The 16,675-nt window shown below is 39.4% G+C and overlaps 1 protein-coding gene across 5 annotated transcripts in view; it reads left to right on the top strand.

Annotated features, from left to right (window-relative positions):
* The window catches only part of PCSK5 (proprotein convertase subtilisin/kexin type 5), a 462,318-nt gene that overhangs the window by 276,767 nt on the left and 168,876 nt on the right, over window positions 1–16,675 (top strand). For 4 of the 5 annotated variants that reach the window (XM_037998500.2, XM_007969534.3, XM_007969533.3 and 1 more), the window contains 4 exons: window positions 3,641–3,777; window positions 8,854–8,997; window positions 13,483–13,585; window positions 15,278–15,471. In XM_037998500.2, the coding sequence (XP_037854428.2) occupies window positions 3,641–3,777; window positions 8,854–8,997; window positions 13,483–13,585; window positions 15,278–15,471 (578 nt within the window). Of the gene's footprint in view, window positions 1–3,640; window positions 3,778–8,853; window positions 8,998–9,493; window positions 9,772–13,482; window positions 13,586–15,277; window positions 15,472–16,675 lie in introns of those variants that run through there. The other variant, XM_037998501.2, reaches the window with a different exon arrangement.

The following is a 16,675-nucleotide window of genomic DNA, read 5'->3' as shown; positions in this document are numbered from 1 at the left end:
ATGTGAAGCCCAGTTAGGTGACAACATCCGTCCATGCCTGTTTTTCTCCCCATCAACTCTTTCAGCAAAATGTGATGGTCATGTTTGGCTGTATTTTCATTCTTCTCCGCAACTCTTATATTCACATGAAATTAATGAACATTCCAATTCTGAATAATGTGAAGAGACCAGGGGAGTGGAAAACTGCTTAGCCACATAGACAAAGCCCATTTATGTTTGGGCTTTGAAACACTTATTTGAATTTTGATTTGTGGATATTTTTTATTCTTGGCACTCAGTTTATATTTAATTTTTGTTCCTGATGTGATTTGAAAGTGATTGGTAGCAATGGAATGACTTTCAAAGGTGGACAGGAAAGGGTGGAAGGGAAGAAACGTAGGGTCTGCTAATCCAGCAGTCAAATCATTGACCCATGGGTGATTAAAAGTTGGCTGAGGTTGTGGAAACAAGACTGCCCCTCATGTGATGGCAGCTTCAAGTCTCCTTTGTAGTTTTTGGATGTGAGGCAGTGAGCCAAATGTTCTGTCTAAACTGTTTGGGAACTGCTTTTAAGTTCAGCACTCTTGGAGAGGTATTATGTGACAAGTTATTGCTTCAGTGCCCTCAAATGGCACCATGGCCTCAACGAATTAGAGCTTAAGCTGGAGCTGTGGAACTTAAGGAAGGAAGTGGTTCTAAACTGCTTTTCTGCCTCTAGCCATTTCTATATCAACATATTCCCTTTAACAACATCTCTCTGTTAGAAAGGGCAGTTTCAAAACGCTCCTCTTCCCCTCTCTTTGTTGTCTTTTTGCCCAACATACACATGTTGTGGGTTTTTAGTGAAGGATGCAATGGATGTAAGTTAAGTATATAATGACACAGCCATTTCTTCTTACCCAAGTCTAGTCTTAAGCCATAAACTTGTGAAATGAGCCAATTGTGGTCGTTCAGTGGATTGTAGGATCTCCATAAAGTGCACCATCCTTTCTCTATTGAGGACCCTTTCCAGTGGGGAAATATTCATGTAAAAAGTTACCATCTTCATCCTTGTCATTATGAGCCAAAGTTGCCAGATCCAACCTGGTTCCTCACTGAAGTGCCACACTCCTCTATTTCGAGAGGAAACTGTTATAGATCATATACAGATGTCCTAAAAACAGAGAGAGAGAATAGGCTTCATGTCCAGGTAAAGTTTGAAAATCACTGCCTCCCAATTAACCCCATTATGGAAATTGACAAAACACATCTGCATATTCTAAAGACCTGAGATGTCCTCTATTAAAGAGTTCTATTCATCTTTGTTTGATTCAGCCTTTCCCAAATTTTTTGACCGTGGGACACCTGAGAATGCTGCCTAATAATTTTCATTTTTCTGTCTTTCAAGGGTTCAGGAACATATAGCAGGTGATTTTCCTGTTTATTGCTTTTGTCTAGGGAATACTGCAAAGTGCTAGTCATTTACCTATCACAGTCCAAAATTGTGTTTCTGAACCCTTTAGCTTTAGAATCCTGCTGGCATTTTAGAAAGAACCTCAGACACACTGACAAAATACATTTTTAAAAAATCAGAGTTCTAATATATTGTTATAAGAAAATTGAACTAGTTACTTTTATGTTTAGAAGGGCGCATTTTCTCTCAACGGGAAGAGGTACAGAGAAGGTCAAAGTATAACCACGCGTTTGTGTGGTAAACATGAGATTAAAGCAAAGACAGTTGATTTGTGTGTTTTGAATAGCCATCAAACTTCAGTTACCATAACCTTTGCTACCATTTGTCCCCATTGAAGGAGAGAAATATCCCAGTAACTGGACATGATTGCCCCTAAGAAAATTTTAGAGATATTTTTCCTCTCTGTTTGCCTCTCTCACTTGCAGTGAAATAATAGATGAACATAAGTTTTTTTATTTTTTTATTTTTTTCAGTGAAACAATAGATGAACATAATGTTTTAAAGTACTATAAAAAAAAGGACTTGCCCCATCTTCCACTTTCTACTATGTAGGTTTCATCTTTACAGAAAGTGTCTTCTGTGTCTTTGGGATATTTATTTGGGTAGTCAAGTCTACGTTATAGACCTGCATCAGCGATATGTTTGTTTGTTTGTCTGTTTATTTGAGACGGAGTCTCACTCTGTCACCCAGGCTGGAGTGTAGTAGTGTGATCTCGGCTCATTGCAACCTCTGCCTCCCGGGTTCAAGGGATTCTCCTGCCTCAGCCCCCTGAGTAGCTGGGACTACAGGTGCGCCACCACACCTGGCTAATTTTTGTATTTTTTAGTTGAGGCAGGGTTTCACCATGTTAGCCAGCCTGGTCTGGAACTCCTGACCTCAGGTGATCTGCCCACCTCGGCCTCTCAAAGTGCTAGGGTTATAGGCATGAACCACCGCACCCACTTATTTCTTAATATGTTAATTTTATACATTATTAATGTCTCTTTATTCTTGAAAGGGAATCTGTTTGTTTTCTTTCCCTTCATACTTTATATCTTTCAGGATTCCATTGCAGGAAACAGAATAATTCTAGCTATTTCAAGCGGGAAGAGATTTTAAACTACAAATTCGAAGCTTTGGAAATCACTGGAAGGGCTGAAAGAGCAGGATGTAGGCTGTGATTTCAAGCATGACTCCTTGAACTGGATAAGATTAGTGAGCAGTCTTTTTACTGAAGCATAATTTACCTACAGTATAAATTCAGTTTTTTATGTGACTAATTCAGTGAGTTTTGACAAATCTGTGTTGCTGTATAGCCACACGCCATTACTTTCAACATACAAAACAATTCTATCACCCTCAAAAATTCTCCATGACTCTTTTCCTCACTCCTCCCCAGCCCCTGGCAACCACTGATCTGTTTCTTTACTTACAATTTTGCCTTTTCTAGAATATTGTATAAATTGAATCATGCAGTATGTAGTCTTTTGTGTCTGGCTTCTTTCACTTAGCATAGTGTTTTTTTAAATTCATTTATGTCATGGTATGTATTAGTAGTTATTACTGGGTAGTTTGTTGTATGGATATACAGTCATCCATTTTCAATCTGTGATTGAATTCACAGATGCAGAATCTATAGATACAGAGGGCCGACTGTACCACAATTTACACATTCACCAGTTGATGGACACTTGAGCTGTTTACAGTTTTGGGGAATTATGAACATTCATATGAAGTTCTTCGTGTGAATATATGTCTTCATTTATCTTGTTTAAATAGGTAGGAGGGGATTGTTGAGTTGTATGGTGAGTGTGTGTGTAACTTTATAAGAACTGTCAAACTGTTTTCCAGAACTTCATATCATTTTGCACTCCCATCAGCAGTATAAGAGAGCCCCAGTTCCTCCACGTCTTCAGTACTCTACTGTCAGTCTTGTAGGTAGAGTCTTAACCTGGTTTTCCTGATCCCCAGTGGGTTCTCCCTTCCAGATTTGCTGTTACATAGCCAGCCCCAGTTCTGTTTCTCTGTGGTAAAACAGTGATTTATATATATGTATGTGTGTGTATATATATATATCTGCAAATTGGTGACATCCAGGATGCAGACCAGCTCCAGTGCCCAGCTGAACTTGCTAATTGGTACAAAAAACAGCGTTGATCTTGGTCTTAACTAGACCCTCACTGGATTTGAAATGTTGCACATAGCAATGTTTTATGGTTCTCTTTCAGGCTATTTGATCACTCCATGGAAGGATTTAAAAACTGGGAGTTCATGACCATTCATTGCTGGGGGGAAAGAGCTGCTGGTGACTGGGTCCTTGAAGTTTATGATACTCCCTCTCAGCTAAGGAACTTTAAGACTCCAGGTGAGAACTCCCTCTCTATACATTGGTCTACTGTGTAGAAGAAAATGATGGAGTGTATTTTGGCCAGAGTGTTTCACACTCACATATTAGCATCTTTTTTCTAGTGATTAATTTCATGTGTGCTTCGAATTACCTGCACGTTTTTCAGTTTTCAAGATTCATTTGAGAGGTAATAATTTAAGGATACGAAATAAAGAATATATATAGTATAGAACGAAACGTGACAGCTTTTGATTGATGTTTCAGAAGACATGATCCACAGCTCTAACCAGCTTCCCAGACTTCCTTTGTCTGCAAACAAGCCAGCCTGTCCACTGGCAATGAGTTCAACTGCATGATTTCACAAGAAGAGACAGGCTTCCTTAGTTATCTATTTCTTTTTAGTTTTCCCTAAATTTACTTTTCAGTTTAGGCAAGACATTGGGCTCAGCCCATGCCAGCTAATCTGGGTACCACCAAAGAAAATGATGATGATATTCTTCCCTGCATGAGCCCAAGAGCCAAGGAAAAGGAAATGCTTCTTGACATGTAAAACAGAAATTATGATATTAGCTAAGGTCTTTTCAGGTAGGCACAGTCTGTTTCTTCACACAGCCTATTCCCGTCTTCATGGTAACCTGTAAAGCTTGTTTATAATATCAAATAAGGGAGAGTACAAGGCAACATGGGGTGAGAGACTGTGTTGCCCATTACGGAGCCCTGCAGAGTGGCTCAGCAGTGAATGATCTGTTTGATAACTAACTAGCTTCCCACCTATCCATGAACACATCTTCAGCCGTCAGATAAAGTCCTCCTTCTCAATGCTCTGTCCAGTCTTATTTAGAAGAACCAGGCTTGGGGGAAGTTTCAGGACTGACATCCAGTTCTAGCCCTCTCCAGATTACAGAATCAAGTAACCTAGACATTCTGTAACTGTAGGAGTGTGTATCATTCAGATACAGCTAGCTGCTCAGGGCAAAGGAGGCACACAGCAGAACACAGGGATAAAGGGCACATTTGCCAGACTTTTGCCTGCCAATCTGAGAAAGTTACTCATTCTGAGAGATCCATTGTTGACTGTACAGTTTGGCTGTCTCTTCCCTAGTTCTATAATGAGGTTCATCTTTGTTTGCCACAGTGGTCCCATAATCAGGAAGGTCAAAGCCAGAATAGTGGCCAGGTCACAATGCATCAGGATAAACGTTTCGTTAAAGAGTATCTGTGCCCAGCTCACTGCCAGAATGCAGCCTGAATATAGTGGTTACCAAGTTTTTATCAAGAAAGCAAATGTTTGTCCACAAGGCAGGATTGATAGAGAAAACATGCAGATTATAGACCAGAGTTTCTAGACCCTTTCCCCTCTTCGTAATCTGCATAGTTCCCAGGACCTTCCTCTCTCCTTCGTTCCTCTTTGCAGCACATGCTTATTGCCCCTGCCATGAGGATGCACAGGGTCATGGCACATAGGTGAAATGGAAGCATGGTGACTGGGCTGTGATCCATTAGCGGGCATCACTGCAGGACTCTTAGAGGACAAGAGACCCCGGATAAACAAACACTGTCAAATGTGGCAGTTGTGTGCCAAGGAAGGTGCAGACAGAGAGAGTACGTTTTTGAGCATTTTAAACAGTTATAAAACTAACTAAACGTGAGTCTGTTCTTTATTACCACCAGACACCAGCAACTCCACTCTCCAAGATAAGCCCAGGCTGCACCTAAGGGCTACTGGTTAACCATGCATTGCATCTAAGGGTCAGGGATCATGAATATAAATCCCTCTGCCCTCCAGAAGTTCTGAGTCTGTACAGAGCTTACTGTGATTATGTGCGTTTAAAACTCTACAGTAGCTCAGGTAATCTAGAGTTACCTATTTCATAGCATTGGCATCTCCTTATACTGTTTAAATGTTCACATTTAACCCTAGTCACCTGCAGTCATTTTAGAAGTGTTGAGGTGTTCTTTTTACGCCAGACGAGAGATACCCTAATGCTATTATGGACCTGGAGACTTTAATAGAAACATATAGTCTTTGTGTATCTTTCCTTCAACCTTTCATTTCAGGATGAGTTACACCTTTAGTAACGGACTTTGAGTGGCCTGTTTATGGGCGTGTGTGTGTGTGTGTGTGTGTGTGTGTGTGTGTATGCGCATGTGTCTATATCATTGTTTCTGTAGTATACAGTCCTATGATAGGTTTCTTCCTCTCTGATTAATAAGGGATTACATCAGCAAGCGAGTAGAATTTCAGTTGCATCTGTAGAATTTTCCAGCCCGATTAAATGGTAGACTCATCCCCAAATATAGAACTTGCTGGCTCCAAACTGAATTTATATTTGTTTATTGTTTCTTCCCATTTATTTATTGTTACAATACATATTAAAAGTGTTTGAGGGTGTTGTTTTGATTTTTGGCACATTGAACCTATATATGCAGATTGCATTTGTGTGTTAGCAAGTAAGATGGATTTTTCTCCTTCTGTATTTACAAAGCTATTTCATAATAACAGATTTCAATATTAATTGCAAAATCATCTATAAAATTTAGCAAACAGAAAAAGGGGTAGAGGAGAAAAAAAATGATGGCCCAAATATGGCAGTTATTTGGTGTGAATTGTAGTAGAAGTTCTAAGGAAATAAAAGTACATAATAAGTGAAATATAAAGAGATGAATTACACAGGAAGGATGTCCCTAGTGGGCTTATGATGTCCTTCAGAAATGGCACAAAGGGAAATAATCAATTTTGAGATAGCACTCTTCAAAGCACTTAGAGGGTAAACTTTTGCATCCAAAATGATCTTAAATAAAATGAACTGAGTTCTAAGGTGACTGATGATTAGGATGACCTGTAGTGTCCTTATATTATATGCTTCATTTGTACACTTGAGAGATGCCATAAGGAAAATGGGTTCTCTTTTGCACTGCTACCTAAAGGCAATCAGATAGGTCATCAATTTCCAGCAGTCATTCACTTCTTACCACTCCCTAATTCATGCTACTTAGAATTCTGGACCTAAATAACACCCTGATTGTGAAAAGCATGGTCATTAACAAATGAGTCCAAAGAAAAGCTGGCAGAGGGCAAACCGTATATAAACTAATTGTACTGGTCCAATGTAAAAGTCAGAAAAAAATACATGCATCACAGAATGTTCATTTTTAAATGTAAGGCTCCTAAACTCCTAGAAATGAATAGGAGACAATATTGTATATGGTTTAAACACACAGGATTTGGACTCGGAGTATGTTTTAATACCAGTCTGTCCTCTTATTGCCTTTGAGGAAGTTACCAACCTCTGTGGCTCTGTTTCCTCCTCTATATATTGGGAATGTTAGTACCTACCTTAGAGTTGTTTTGAACATTGAATGGAATAAAACTTACAAACCAGCTAGCCCCAGACCCTAGCCCCTGACCTTGTCTGGGTTCTATGCATTAAGCCAAGGTGAGAGGGGTTCTGAGGGGCATCCTGCCTTCCTACCAGCATATGCCTATGTTTGTAATGGTTTTGTCTTAATCACTCCTGCTTAGGGTTGATTCCTTTTGAGGTCAGTTTTACTAACTTTAATGAAATGGAGGCATGTTTCCTTTTTTTTTTTTTCTTTTTACTTTTTGCGTTGAACACAATTTTATGAAGCTAAGAAATAAGTTAACAAGTAAGAACTAAATAAGTTAACAAATAAGTTAACAAATAAATAAGAACTAAAGCAACAAAAAATGCTCCTTGTGAGTGATCCAAACTCATAGAAGGTGAAACACTTGCCTCAGGTCTCAAGGCATTCTTGACCAGAAAAATGCTGTTTTGGGCCAGGTGCCACCTGGTTCACGCCTGTAATCCCAGCAGTTAGGGAGGCTAAGGTGGGTGGATCACCTGAGGTCAAGAGTTCGAGACCAGCCTGACCAACATGATGAAACCCTGTCTCTACTAAAAAATACAAAAATTAGCTGAGCGTGGTGGCAGCCACCTGTAATCCCAGCTACTTGGGAGGCTAAAGCAGGAGAATCGCTTGAACCAGGGAGTCAGAGGTTGCAGTGAGCCTGGATCACGCCATTGCACTCCAGTCTGGGTGACAGAGCAAGATCAAAAAAAAAAAAAAAAAGAGAAAATGCTGTTTTGCACATTAACCCAGAGAACATTCTGCAATGATGGAAATGCTGTCCAGTAGGGTGGCCACTAGCCACATACAGCTCTTGAGCACTGGAAATATGGTTAGTGTCATGGAGAAGCTGAATCTTAAAATTTTTGTTAATTTTAGTTCATTTAAGTTTAAATAATCAAATGTGTAATGGCTATCACATTGGACAGCACAGGTCTATAGGATACTATAATTGGTGATGTATTCTTAATATTGAATGAATGATACCAGGAATTAGGGAGAACAAAGAGTTGTTCTGTCTACTTATTAACAAGTCAGATAATGCCAAGAAAAAAAAATTTTTTTTTGAGATGGAGTCTTGCCCAGTCCCCCAGGCTGAAGTGCAGTGGTGCGATTTCCACTCACTGCAACCTCCGCCTCCCGGGTTCAAGCTATTCTCCTGCCTCAGCCTCCCAAGTAGCTGGGACTACAGGCACATGCCACTGCGCCTGGCTAATTATTTTTGTATTTTTAGTAGAGACGGAGTTTCACCGTATTAGCCAGGATGGTCTCAATCTCCTGACCTCGTGATCCACCCGTCTCGGCCTCCCAAAGTGCTGGGATTACAGGCGTGAGCCACCGCTCCTGGCCATATAAGACTTTTATACCTAGAAAAACAAAGCCGCCTATTAAGTTCTGGGATTCTCTGAAATATTTGTAATTTGAAATTCAGCCCTTGATCCAGTAATCTGAAGTTTGTTTCTCAGTCTTCCTATAAATGCTGATTAAATCAAGGCCTCTCCTGTAGTATGTGCTCAGTCCGTATGTGGTATGTGAATTATTAAATAGTTAATTCTGCAAATGGTGAGAAATATGCATTTCTAGCTCTGCGTTTGACGTAGTGATTCATATCCATCTGCTTCCCACAGTTCTTTTGCTTTTTCTTGAGTGAGAAGGACTTAAAGATGTTACAAAGCTAAAGAGGGAAGATTTGGTCATGCTGTTATTTCATTATTATTTCTAAAGGTAAATTGAAAGAATGGTCTTTGGTCCTCTATGGCACCTCCGTGCAGCCATATTCACCAACCAATGAGTTTCCTAAAGTGGAACGGTTCCGCTATAGCCGAGTTGAAGACCCCACAGACGACTATGGCACAGAGGATTATGCAGGTGAGCTGGCTTCCAGTGGGACACAGCCTAAAGAGAGAAAGCTCATGTGTCGTCCCACCACAGGGGGGAATGGAGTGGAGTGGAGTGGAGTGGAGTGGAGTGGAGTGGAGTGGAGTGGAGTGGAGTGGAATGGAGTGGAATGGAGTGGAATGGAGTGGTGGGAGTGGGAATGGAGTGGGAATGGAATGGGAATGGAATGGAATGGAATGATAGAACAGAGCAATATACTACCCATATTCTGACATATTTTCTTCCATCTTATTTTTATCCCCTTAATATCTGTATGTGTGTATATATCAGCACACTTATATATTCAAATATCCATATATGTTCATCTACAAAGCTAATAGTCCATACTGTGATAGTACTGTAATATATAGTTAATCCATAATCTGGGACACATACTTCGCTTACAGAGTTTTACACTATTTTAAACACGGGTTGGATAAACATCATTATTTATCAGTCTTTGTCTATATCTTCATTGTTTCTTTAGAATAGAGTTCTGTTTTGAGACTCACTGCATCAAAGAGGATAATCAGCTTTAGGGCTTGGAAACATTTTGTCACTTGCTATCCAGACAAGATGTACCAGTCTACACTGTGACCAGCTATGTGATTGTTTATTACACTCATGCCTGCCAAGAGAAAAAAATAGAAAAAGAAAGTAAAAAAAGAAAGAGGTGAACGTTTTAAAAATGTTATAGCTTTGATTGCCTGTAATTCTAAACATTTTTTTCCTCTGTAGTTCTCTGAATTAAATACAACTATCTTTTACCCATTTTTCTATTCAAAGTGCAGTAATCCTCTTATCTCTTTGTGAACAGTCTGTATGTTATTGTCTCTCACATTGTTTCATATTTGCTGAAAACATATTCTCACTTATCACTGAGAATGTAAGTTTTGTTTTGTGTTGTTTTGACAAAAAACTATTAGAGGCTGGAGTTTATGGTCTCAAATATAACACTGATTTTTTGCAGAAGTTTCATCCTTTAATGTCTACTGAATATTCACGTGCTTTGTTTGGTAATCTCTTATTTTTTACATTTGGCCATTAATTCATCTGGAACTCATTTTGGTTTATGACATATAGTGTCAATTGAAGCTCTGTCTTTAGTTATTTTCCAAACAGACTAACATCATTGGCTGAGTAACTATCCCTTCTTTTTTTATTAGCTTAGGATGCTTCCTTTATAACAATATAGTAAGATCTTATACCAGCATCTTTTCTGGTTCCACCTTTTCTGATTCATCAATCTAATAATTCTCAGACTAATACCACCCACACTGTTTTGTTTTCATTTCATGATGTATTTTTATATTTGTAGAACATCTGCTTCCCATTTCCATAGCAAGTATTGCCCTATTATTCTTCCAGATGAATTTTAGAATGATTTTTAAGTCTCCCTTTAAAAGTCTCATTGGAATTTAATTTGAATTTATATGCAATCTTGTGGGAAGAATTGTTTTTACAACATACAATCTTTCCATTTAAAACATAGATCATGTCCCATTTTACTGAAATCTTTTAATTTTATGTAGTTTTCTTCTTGTTAGTGTTACACTTACATATTTTGGGCCTTGTTGCTCTTATAGTGGAAAATACTCCTTGCTTTCTAACTAGTATATGCTGGTGTGTAGGAAATCCATTGGCTGTATTTATTTTATATATGGCCACTTTGCTTAACTCTCTCATTAATTTATATAGTTTAGAGTTGATTTTCTGGGATGGTTTAGGTACTACAGCCTTAGCATCTGCAAATTGGTTTTGTTGTCCTTCTCATCATTATTTCTGACTACTATCTTGTTGCATTGGCTAGCACTCCTAGGAGCATTCAATCCTTCTGAGATATGACATATAACACATAATGGACAAAGCTTCTTCTAATGAAGAACTATTTATAGGCCCGGCACGGTGGCTCATGCCTGTAATCCCAGCATTTTGGGAGGCCAAGGGGAGTGGATTGCCTGAGCTCAGGAGTTTGAGATGAGCCTGGGCAACATGGTGAAACCCCATCTCTACTAAAGATACAAAAACAAATTAGCCGGGTGTGGTGATGCGCACCTGTAATCCCAGCTACTAGAGAGGCTGAGGCACAAGAATCACTTGAACTCAGGAGGCGGAGGTTGTAGTGAGCCAGGATCATGCCACTTCGCTCCAGCCTGGGCAACAGAGCAAGACTCAGTCTCAAAAAATAAAAAGAACTATAAATACAAGTTTAATGTATCTTTAGATGAGAAATATTTTTTCTTGCAGTTCTGAGATTTTCCTCTAAATACTGAAAATAAAAGTACTTCATTAACCACCTGAACGGAGTACCTTAAATACACATGTAGTTACTTTTATTCTAAACAGATAGCATCCTAGAATCAATAAACATGCTTGAAATTAAGACCAATCGAGCTAATCAGAGCTGGATTATATTAGATTTTGTGATGTTTTGCTTTGAGCTTATAGCATTACTATTTATATTTTAACTAGCGAACTATTTTGTCTTCTTGGATAAGAGAAAGTATATCCAAAATAACATAAACAGAGTGTAACAGTACGCTGTTACTCTTTATTCATATTTTGGTAATGTTTCACATTCAAATTTTGGAATGTTGAGTTCAGAACAGTTATACATCTTTGTGGTTTTTCTGATTATATCTCTAAAACATCAACATTGGCACTTGTGAGAGAACCAAGACAAGTATTGCATTATTATCCTGCAACCTACAATGCTAAACTGCATCTGGGAGAGTTTAAGATGATAAAAGAAACAGCATAGCATGTGAACTTGCCATACAGTGAGAGCCCTTTTGGCAAATATCAAGAATAAATGTTTGAGATTTTTTTTTTTTAATTCTAGAAGTCATCTGGTGAAAATTTAGGGCCACCCATGACTCCTTTCCTTTGGAGCTGCAATTTTCACCTTCATTTAGAAGTCAGCCAGATTAGAGACACAGATGGCGTTATCATAACCAGATTCCCATACTGTGTCATTGGATCCCAGGGACTGTGAGATCACAGCTGGCTGAACTTCAGTCCATAGGCAGCAGAGACACCACTCCCCTGGTGTACGATGGCAGACGGCTAAAATGTCCCAAGTTGCAGTAGCTATGGAATTTAGAGATCAATTTGAAGCTTTGGGGAAAATAGAAAAAGCAGTGCTGTCAAATGACTCTTGGAGTTAATCAGAAGTATATTCAAGTCTGCAGCATTTTGAAATGACTTATTTCCATTCAGATGGAGAAGTCATCCCTAGTACATGATTTGCTACCTCTAAGCAGGAAATTTTTACCGAGGTATCAGGACCTACGTTGACCCCTCTCCTCACCATGTGATACTGGGCAAGCCACTGAAATTCTTGGAAAATCAGTTTCCTCATCAGTAAAATGAGGGTATTTGACTACCAAATTTTTCTCTAAGTCATTCCACCCGAGATCTAACATTTTATGTTTCTGTGATTCAGTAATTATGAAACATAGTCCCATAATGACTCAAAGAAACCAAGGTATAACAGTAAGTCCTTTGGGTTAAAATAAGTAGATTTTCTACTACCCTTGATTTGCTATTTGTACATTTCATTCAATATATTTATTGCTAGTTAAAATCATATGAATTTTCAGTGGGAAAGAGTTTGCAGATTATGAGACCAAATGTTCCAGAATATGGCGAACAAAGAGGAGAAGAATTAAAAACTTCTAAACTAGCCTATGTCATTAGAAAGTTTTTCATCAATCACAAAAGTGCTCCATCTTTCTGACATTTTTTTTTTTTCTTACTGTGCATTGTCTCCAGTTCTATACCAAAGAATAAGTAGTAAGAGAGATTGGGAACTTTCATCTCAGGTCTGGAATCCTTTAAACTTGCTTGCATTTTCTTAAATTTATATATCATTTTCTTTTGTCGAATTGCCCATTGGCCTTTGTATAGGAAGCAATTTCAAATCTATTATCTGTGTCTGAGACTGGATGCTAATAAGCTTGTGCCAGGTGCCGTAATGGCGTTTCTTCCCGGCCACAGTATTTGAGAGGTATTCAGTAGCTTTAATGATCTTAAATGAGACAGGTCATTTGGTCTAAGCATTAAATAATAACTCTTTTTTCTTTTTTGTCAACAACTTCTCTCTTTTCTACAAATCCAATCTTTTTATTATTACACATACTTAATTGCAGTTGGTTTTTTTCCAGTTGCTACAGTTCATTTGAATTCTAAAATATTTATCTACCACGAGGCAGCCATATGTGCTTTGAAGACCAGGCCATGACTAGAATTTACATTCTTTATACCTAGGCAATTGAAATTGCCTAAGAATCAAAAGTCGAAAAAAGTCAAGAGCTCATCTCTGGACCTAAAGCCACATTGACTATTATTCCTCTTTCTTAAAGAAACTCTCTGCATAAGAAAAAAACAAAAGACTTATTTTATACCAAATTCAAGGTAAAGCTTACCTGCTCTAAAATCATTTTTCCAAGTATTGTTCTAATGTCTTTTGGAAAGGTCCCTGCGACCCTGAGTGCAGTGAGGTTGGCTGTGACGGGCCAGGACCAGACCACTGCAATGACTGTTTGCACTACTACTACAAGCTGAAAAACAATACCAGGTAAGAGAGGGGCCAAGTCACATCCCCACAGCATGTGCCAGCATGTTAGGAGTCCCTGCAAGACTAATACCATGGTGTGTGTGCAGGCCACTGGCATCTTGCACTATTCTCCCACCAGGACCTAAGCACAGAAAAGAGGCTGCTGTGCAGGCCAACTGCCTCCCTGTGTTATTCAGAATGGTGAAAACTATATTGAGTTACAAAACGCAAAATGTGCATGTATGCTGTGAAACTGCAATGTCTTCTCTCACATTTGGAGGATGGTGGAGGGACCAGCTAAGCCCCTGCCCCTCCAGACCTTTCTTTTTCTTTTTTTTAATTGACAAGTAAAAATTGCATGTATTTATAATGCACAACCTGATGTTATATATGTGTGTGTGTATGTGTGTATGTATGTATATGTATATACACACATATATACACACATACACACATACATACACACATTTTGGAACAGCTAAATCAAGCTATTTAACATATGCATTAGCTCACATACTTATCTTTTTTTGTGGCCAGAACACTTAAACACTACTCTTGTGACAGTTTTCAAGTACACAATGAATTGTTATTAACTCTAGTCATCATGACAGATTTCTTGAACTTATTCCTCCCATCTCACACAAGTTTTGTGTCCTTTCCACCCCACTGATATTCGATTTCATGGCTTTACAAAGATGCCAATGCACAGGCCAAACTCATGCTTTTCCACATTCCCCAGCATATAGGCCATCAGTGTGGCAAAGGGGTTGGTCCTGCTTGATCTCACTCTTCTGCCCTGGGCACTAAGGTGGACCGTGTGCCTCTGAGCCCCTGGTGTCTGCTTGAGCTGTGCAGATACGTTTCCTGGGCAGGGCCAAAGGATGGAGACTGCCCCAATCAGAGTTCATCCTGACCTCCCGTTGTCTCCCACAGCCTCACCCACCTTCTCCCTCCTCCTTCAGGCGAAAACTCACTAAGCGGAGCTGCCTCAAGGTTCCTCCATACTCCAGTCCCCCAGACAGACCCAGACATGTTAAGAATTCCTGTTGTAAGTCTGCCGGAATTTAAATTCCTTAAGAGAAAAGAGGAGTTTGACTATCTCTCAGCCTCTGTTATCTCCTACACTTAGCAAAATGCCTAACATTTAATTGGTGCTCAGTAAATATTTGTTGAATGGATAAATAAAACTCTGTCCTTCCATTATGGGCAAACCAGAAAGTTTTTTTAAGTGTTCTCATACACAACATAAATTTAAATATATTTATATTAATTTAGACAACAGCATACAACCACCACCGCCACTCGCATATGCACATACAAGATCCATATGACAAACAACACATGAAAATAGAAGTCACACCTTATTAAAGGGACCTTTTTGAATGAAGTCGTGGTTCCCACATAGTTTTCCTGTGATTCACCCCCATAACCTTCCTCTCTGTAACCGTCATCCTTTTTCAAGGGCTAGGTGTAAACCAGGAAATGGTTTGACAAGTCTTGGTAGACTTGGTGTTGGGTAACTGCATTGCTACTTCAGCACACTGTGCAGGAGGAAGTTTAACAAACAATCTGGCTCTCTGGATGTGGTGTTGGCATCCTGGTTTAAAAGTGATTTGGAGGCTGAGCTCAGCCATTTGCTCAACACCTGCAAGAGAATGCTGAGGACTGCTTCGCTCGTGACGCTGCCTTCTTTCTTATTGTTTCACAATGCAGGATCTGTGTCTCCAGCTGCCCCCCTGGCCACTACCACGCCGACAAGAAGCGCTGCAGGAAGTGTGCCCCCAACTGTGAGTCCTGCTTTGGGAGCCATGGTGACCAGTGCCTGTCCTGCAAATATGGATACTTTCTGAATGAAGAAACCAACAGCTGTGTTACTCACTGCCCCGATGGGTCATATCAGGATACCAGTAAGCTCACTTCAAATATTTGGGTTTTAGAGAAGAAATGTGGGGTTTTCATTTGCGTGACCTCAGGAGGGATAGTCCTCTTTGGGAAATCTGGAATTGTGCTTCATATCAAACAGGATCTAGTTTCATTTATTTTAAGCAAACCCTTTAGAAGCTTTATGTAAAAATGCTTGTAACTTTATCAGGGTATCCTCAAGCCCACCCCCCGATTCAGTGATTTGCTGGGAATATTCACAAGGCTTGGGATATAGTCGTGCTCATGAACTCATAGATAGGAGATATTACAGCAAAAAAATCATCCACGGGAAAAGGCATATGGGACAAGGTTCAGCCACACAGGACGTGTTCAGTTCCCCATGCAACAATCTGTGACGACATGCATGAAATGTTGTCTACCAGGGAACCTCATTAGAGACTCAGGGCCCAGGGTTGTCACTGGGGGCTGGTCAGACCTGACACGTACCAAAATTCCAGACTCTTCGAAGGAAAATAGGTGTTCCCCATAAACCATATTATTTATACAAACAGTTTAGACAAAGTGAGCCACTCTTTTCAGGGTAGTGGGAACCTCCCAAAATTCAAGTTCCCAGATGTGCCAGCCGTGGACCAACCTTACAAGCAGATTTGCAAAGGACAACATTCAGGCCTGCTCTTTTCCGCACACTGACCAAATAGACACCGGGCCTGTATGATATCAAAATATACTTTTTAAAAAGTTCAAAAAATATGACTGTCTTTTAAGAGTAGAATGAACATTTGTCGATAACTTATTTAACCCACTAATAAGGGAACTTGCAAGGTGATGAAGAGGGCGGAAAGATGATCAGGTACTGTAGTCCACCAGGAAAGGCAAAATGGAAATCCTTTTGCTAAGTTAGAAACAAAATGGAATCATTTAATAATTTTCTACATGGCCATACAAGTAGAATTTGGGGAAGTGGTTTTTTTTCTAATGAATAGAAGTAATTTGCAACCTTACCAAACAAAAATCTGTGCATTAACACAGAGTTTGGGCCATAATCAGCCATCACTAGCAAACAGACGAAGGTATATTGCCCTAGAGAATTAAATAATCTTAAGGTAGACCTTTTAGACAGTGTTCTAGTGTGGCTCTGAAAAGGACTGCAGTTATCTTTTACTTTATTTCTGAGTTCTGGATAATTTCTCTTAACAAGAATGTCATACCATGGTATATGATGGCACT

Source organism: Chlorocebus sabaeus, chromosome 12, assembly GCF_047675955.1.
Source record: "Chlorocebus sabaeus isolate Y175 chromosome 12, mChlSab1.0.hap1, whole genome shotgun sequence".
Classification (NCBI taxonomy): domain Eukaryota; kingdom Metazoa; phylum Chordata; class Mammalia; order Primates; family Cercopithecidae; genus Chlorocebus; species Chlorocebus sabaeus.
This window is presented reverse-complemented; position numbering and strand designations above follow the sequence as displayed.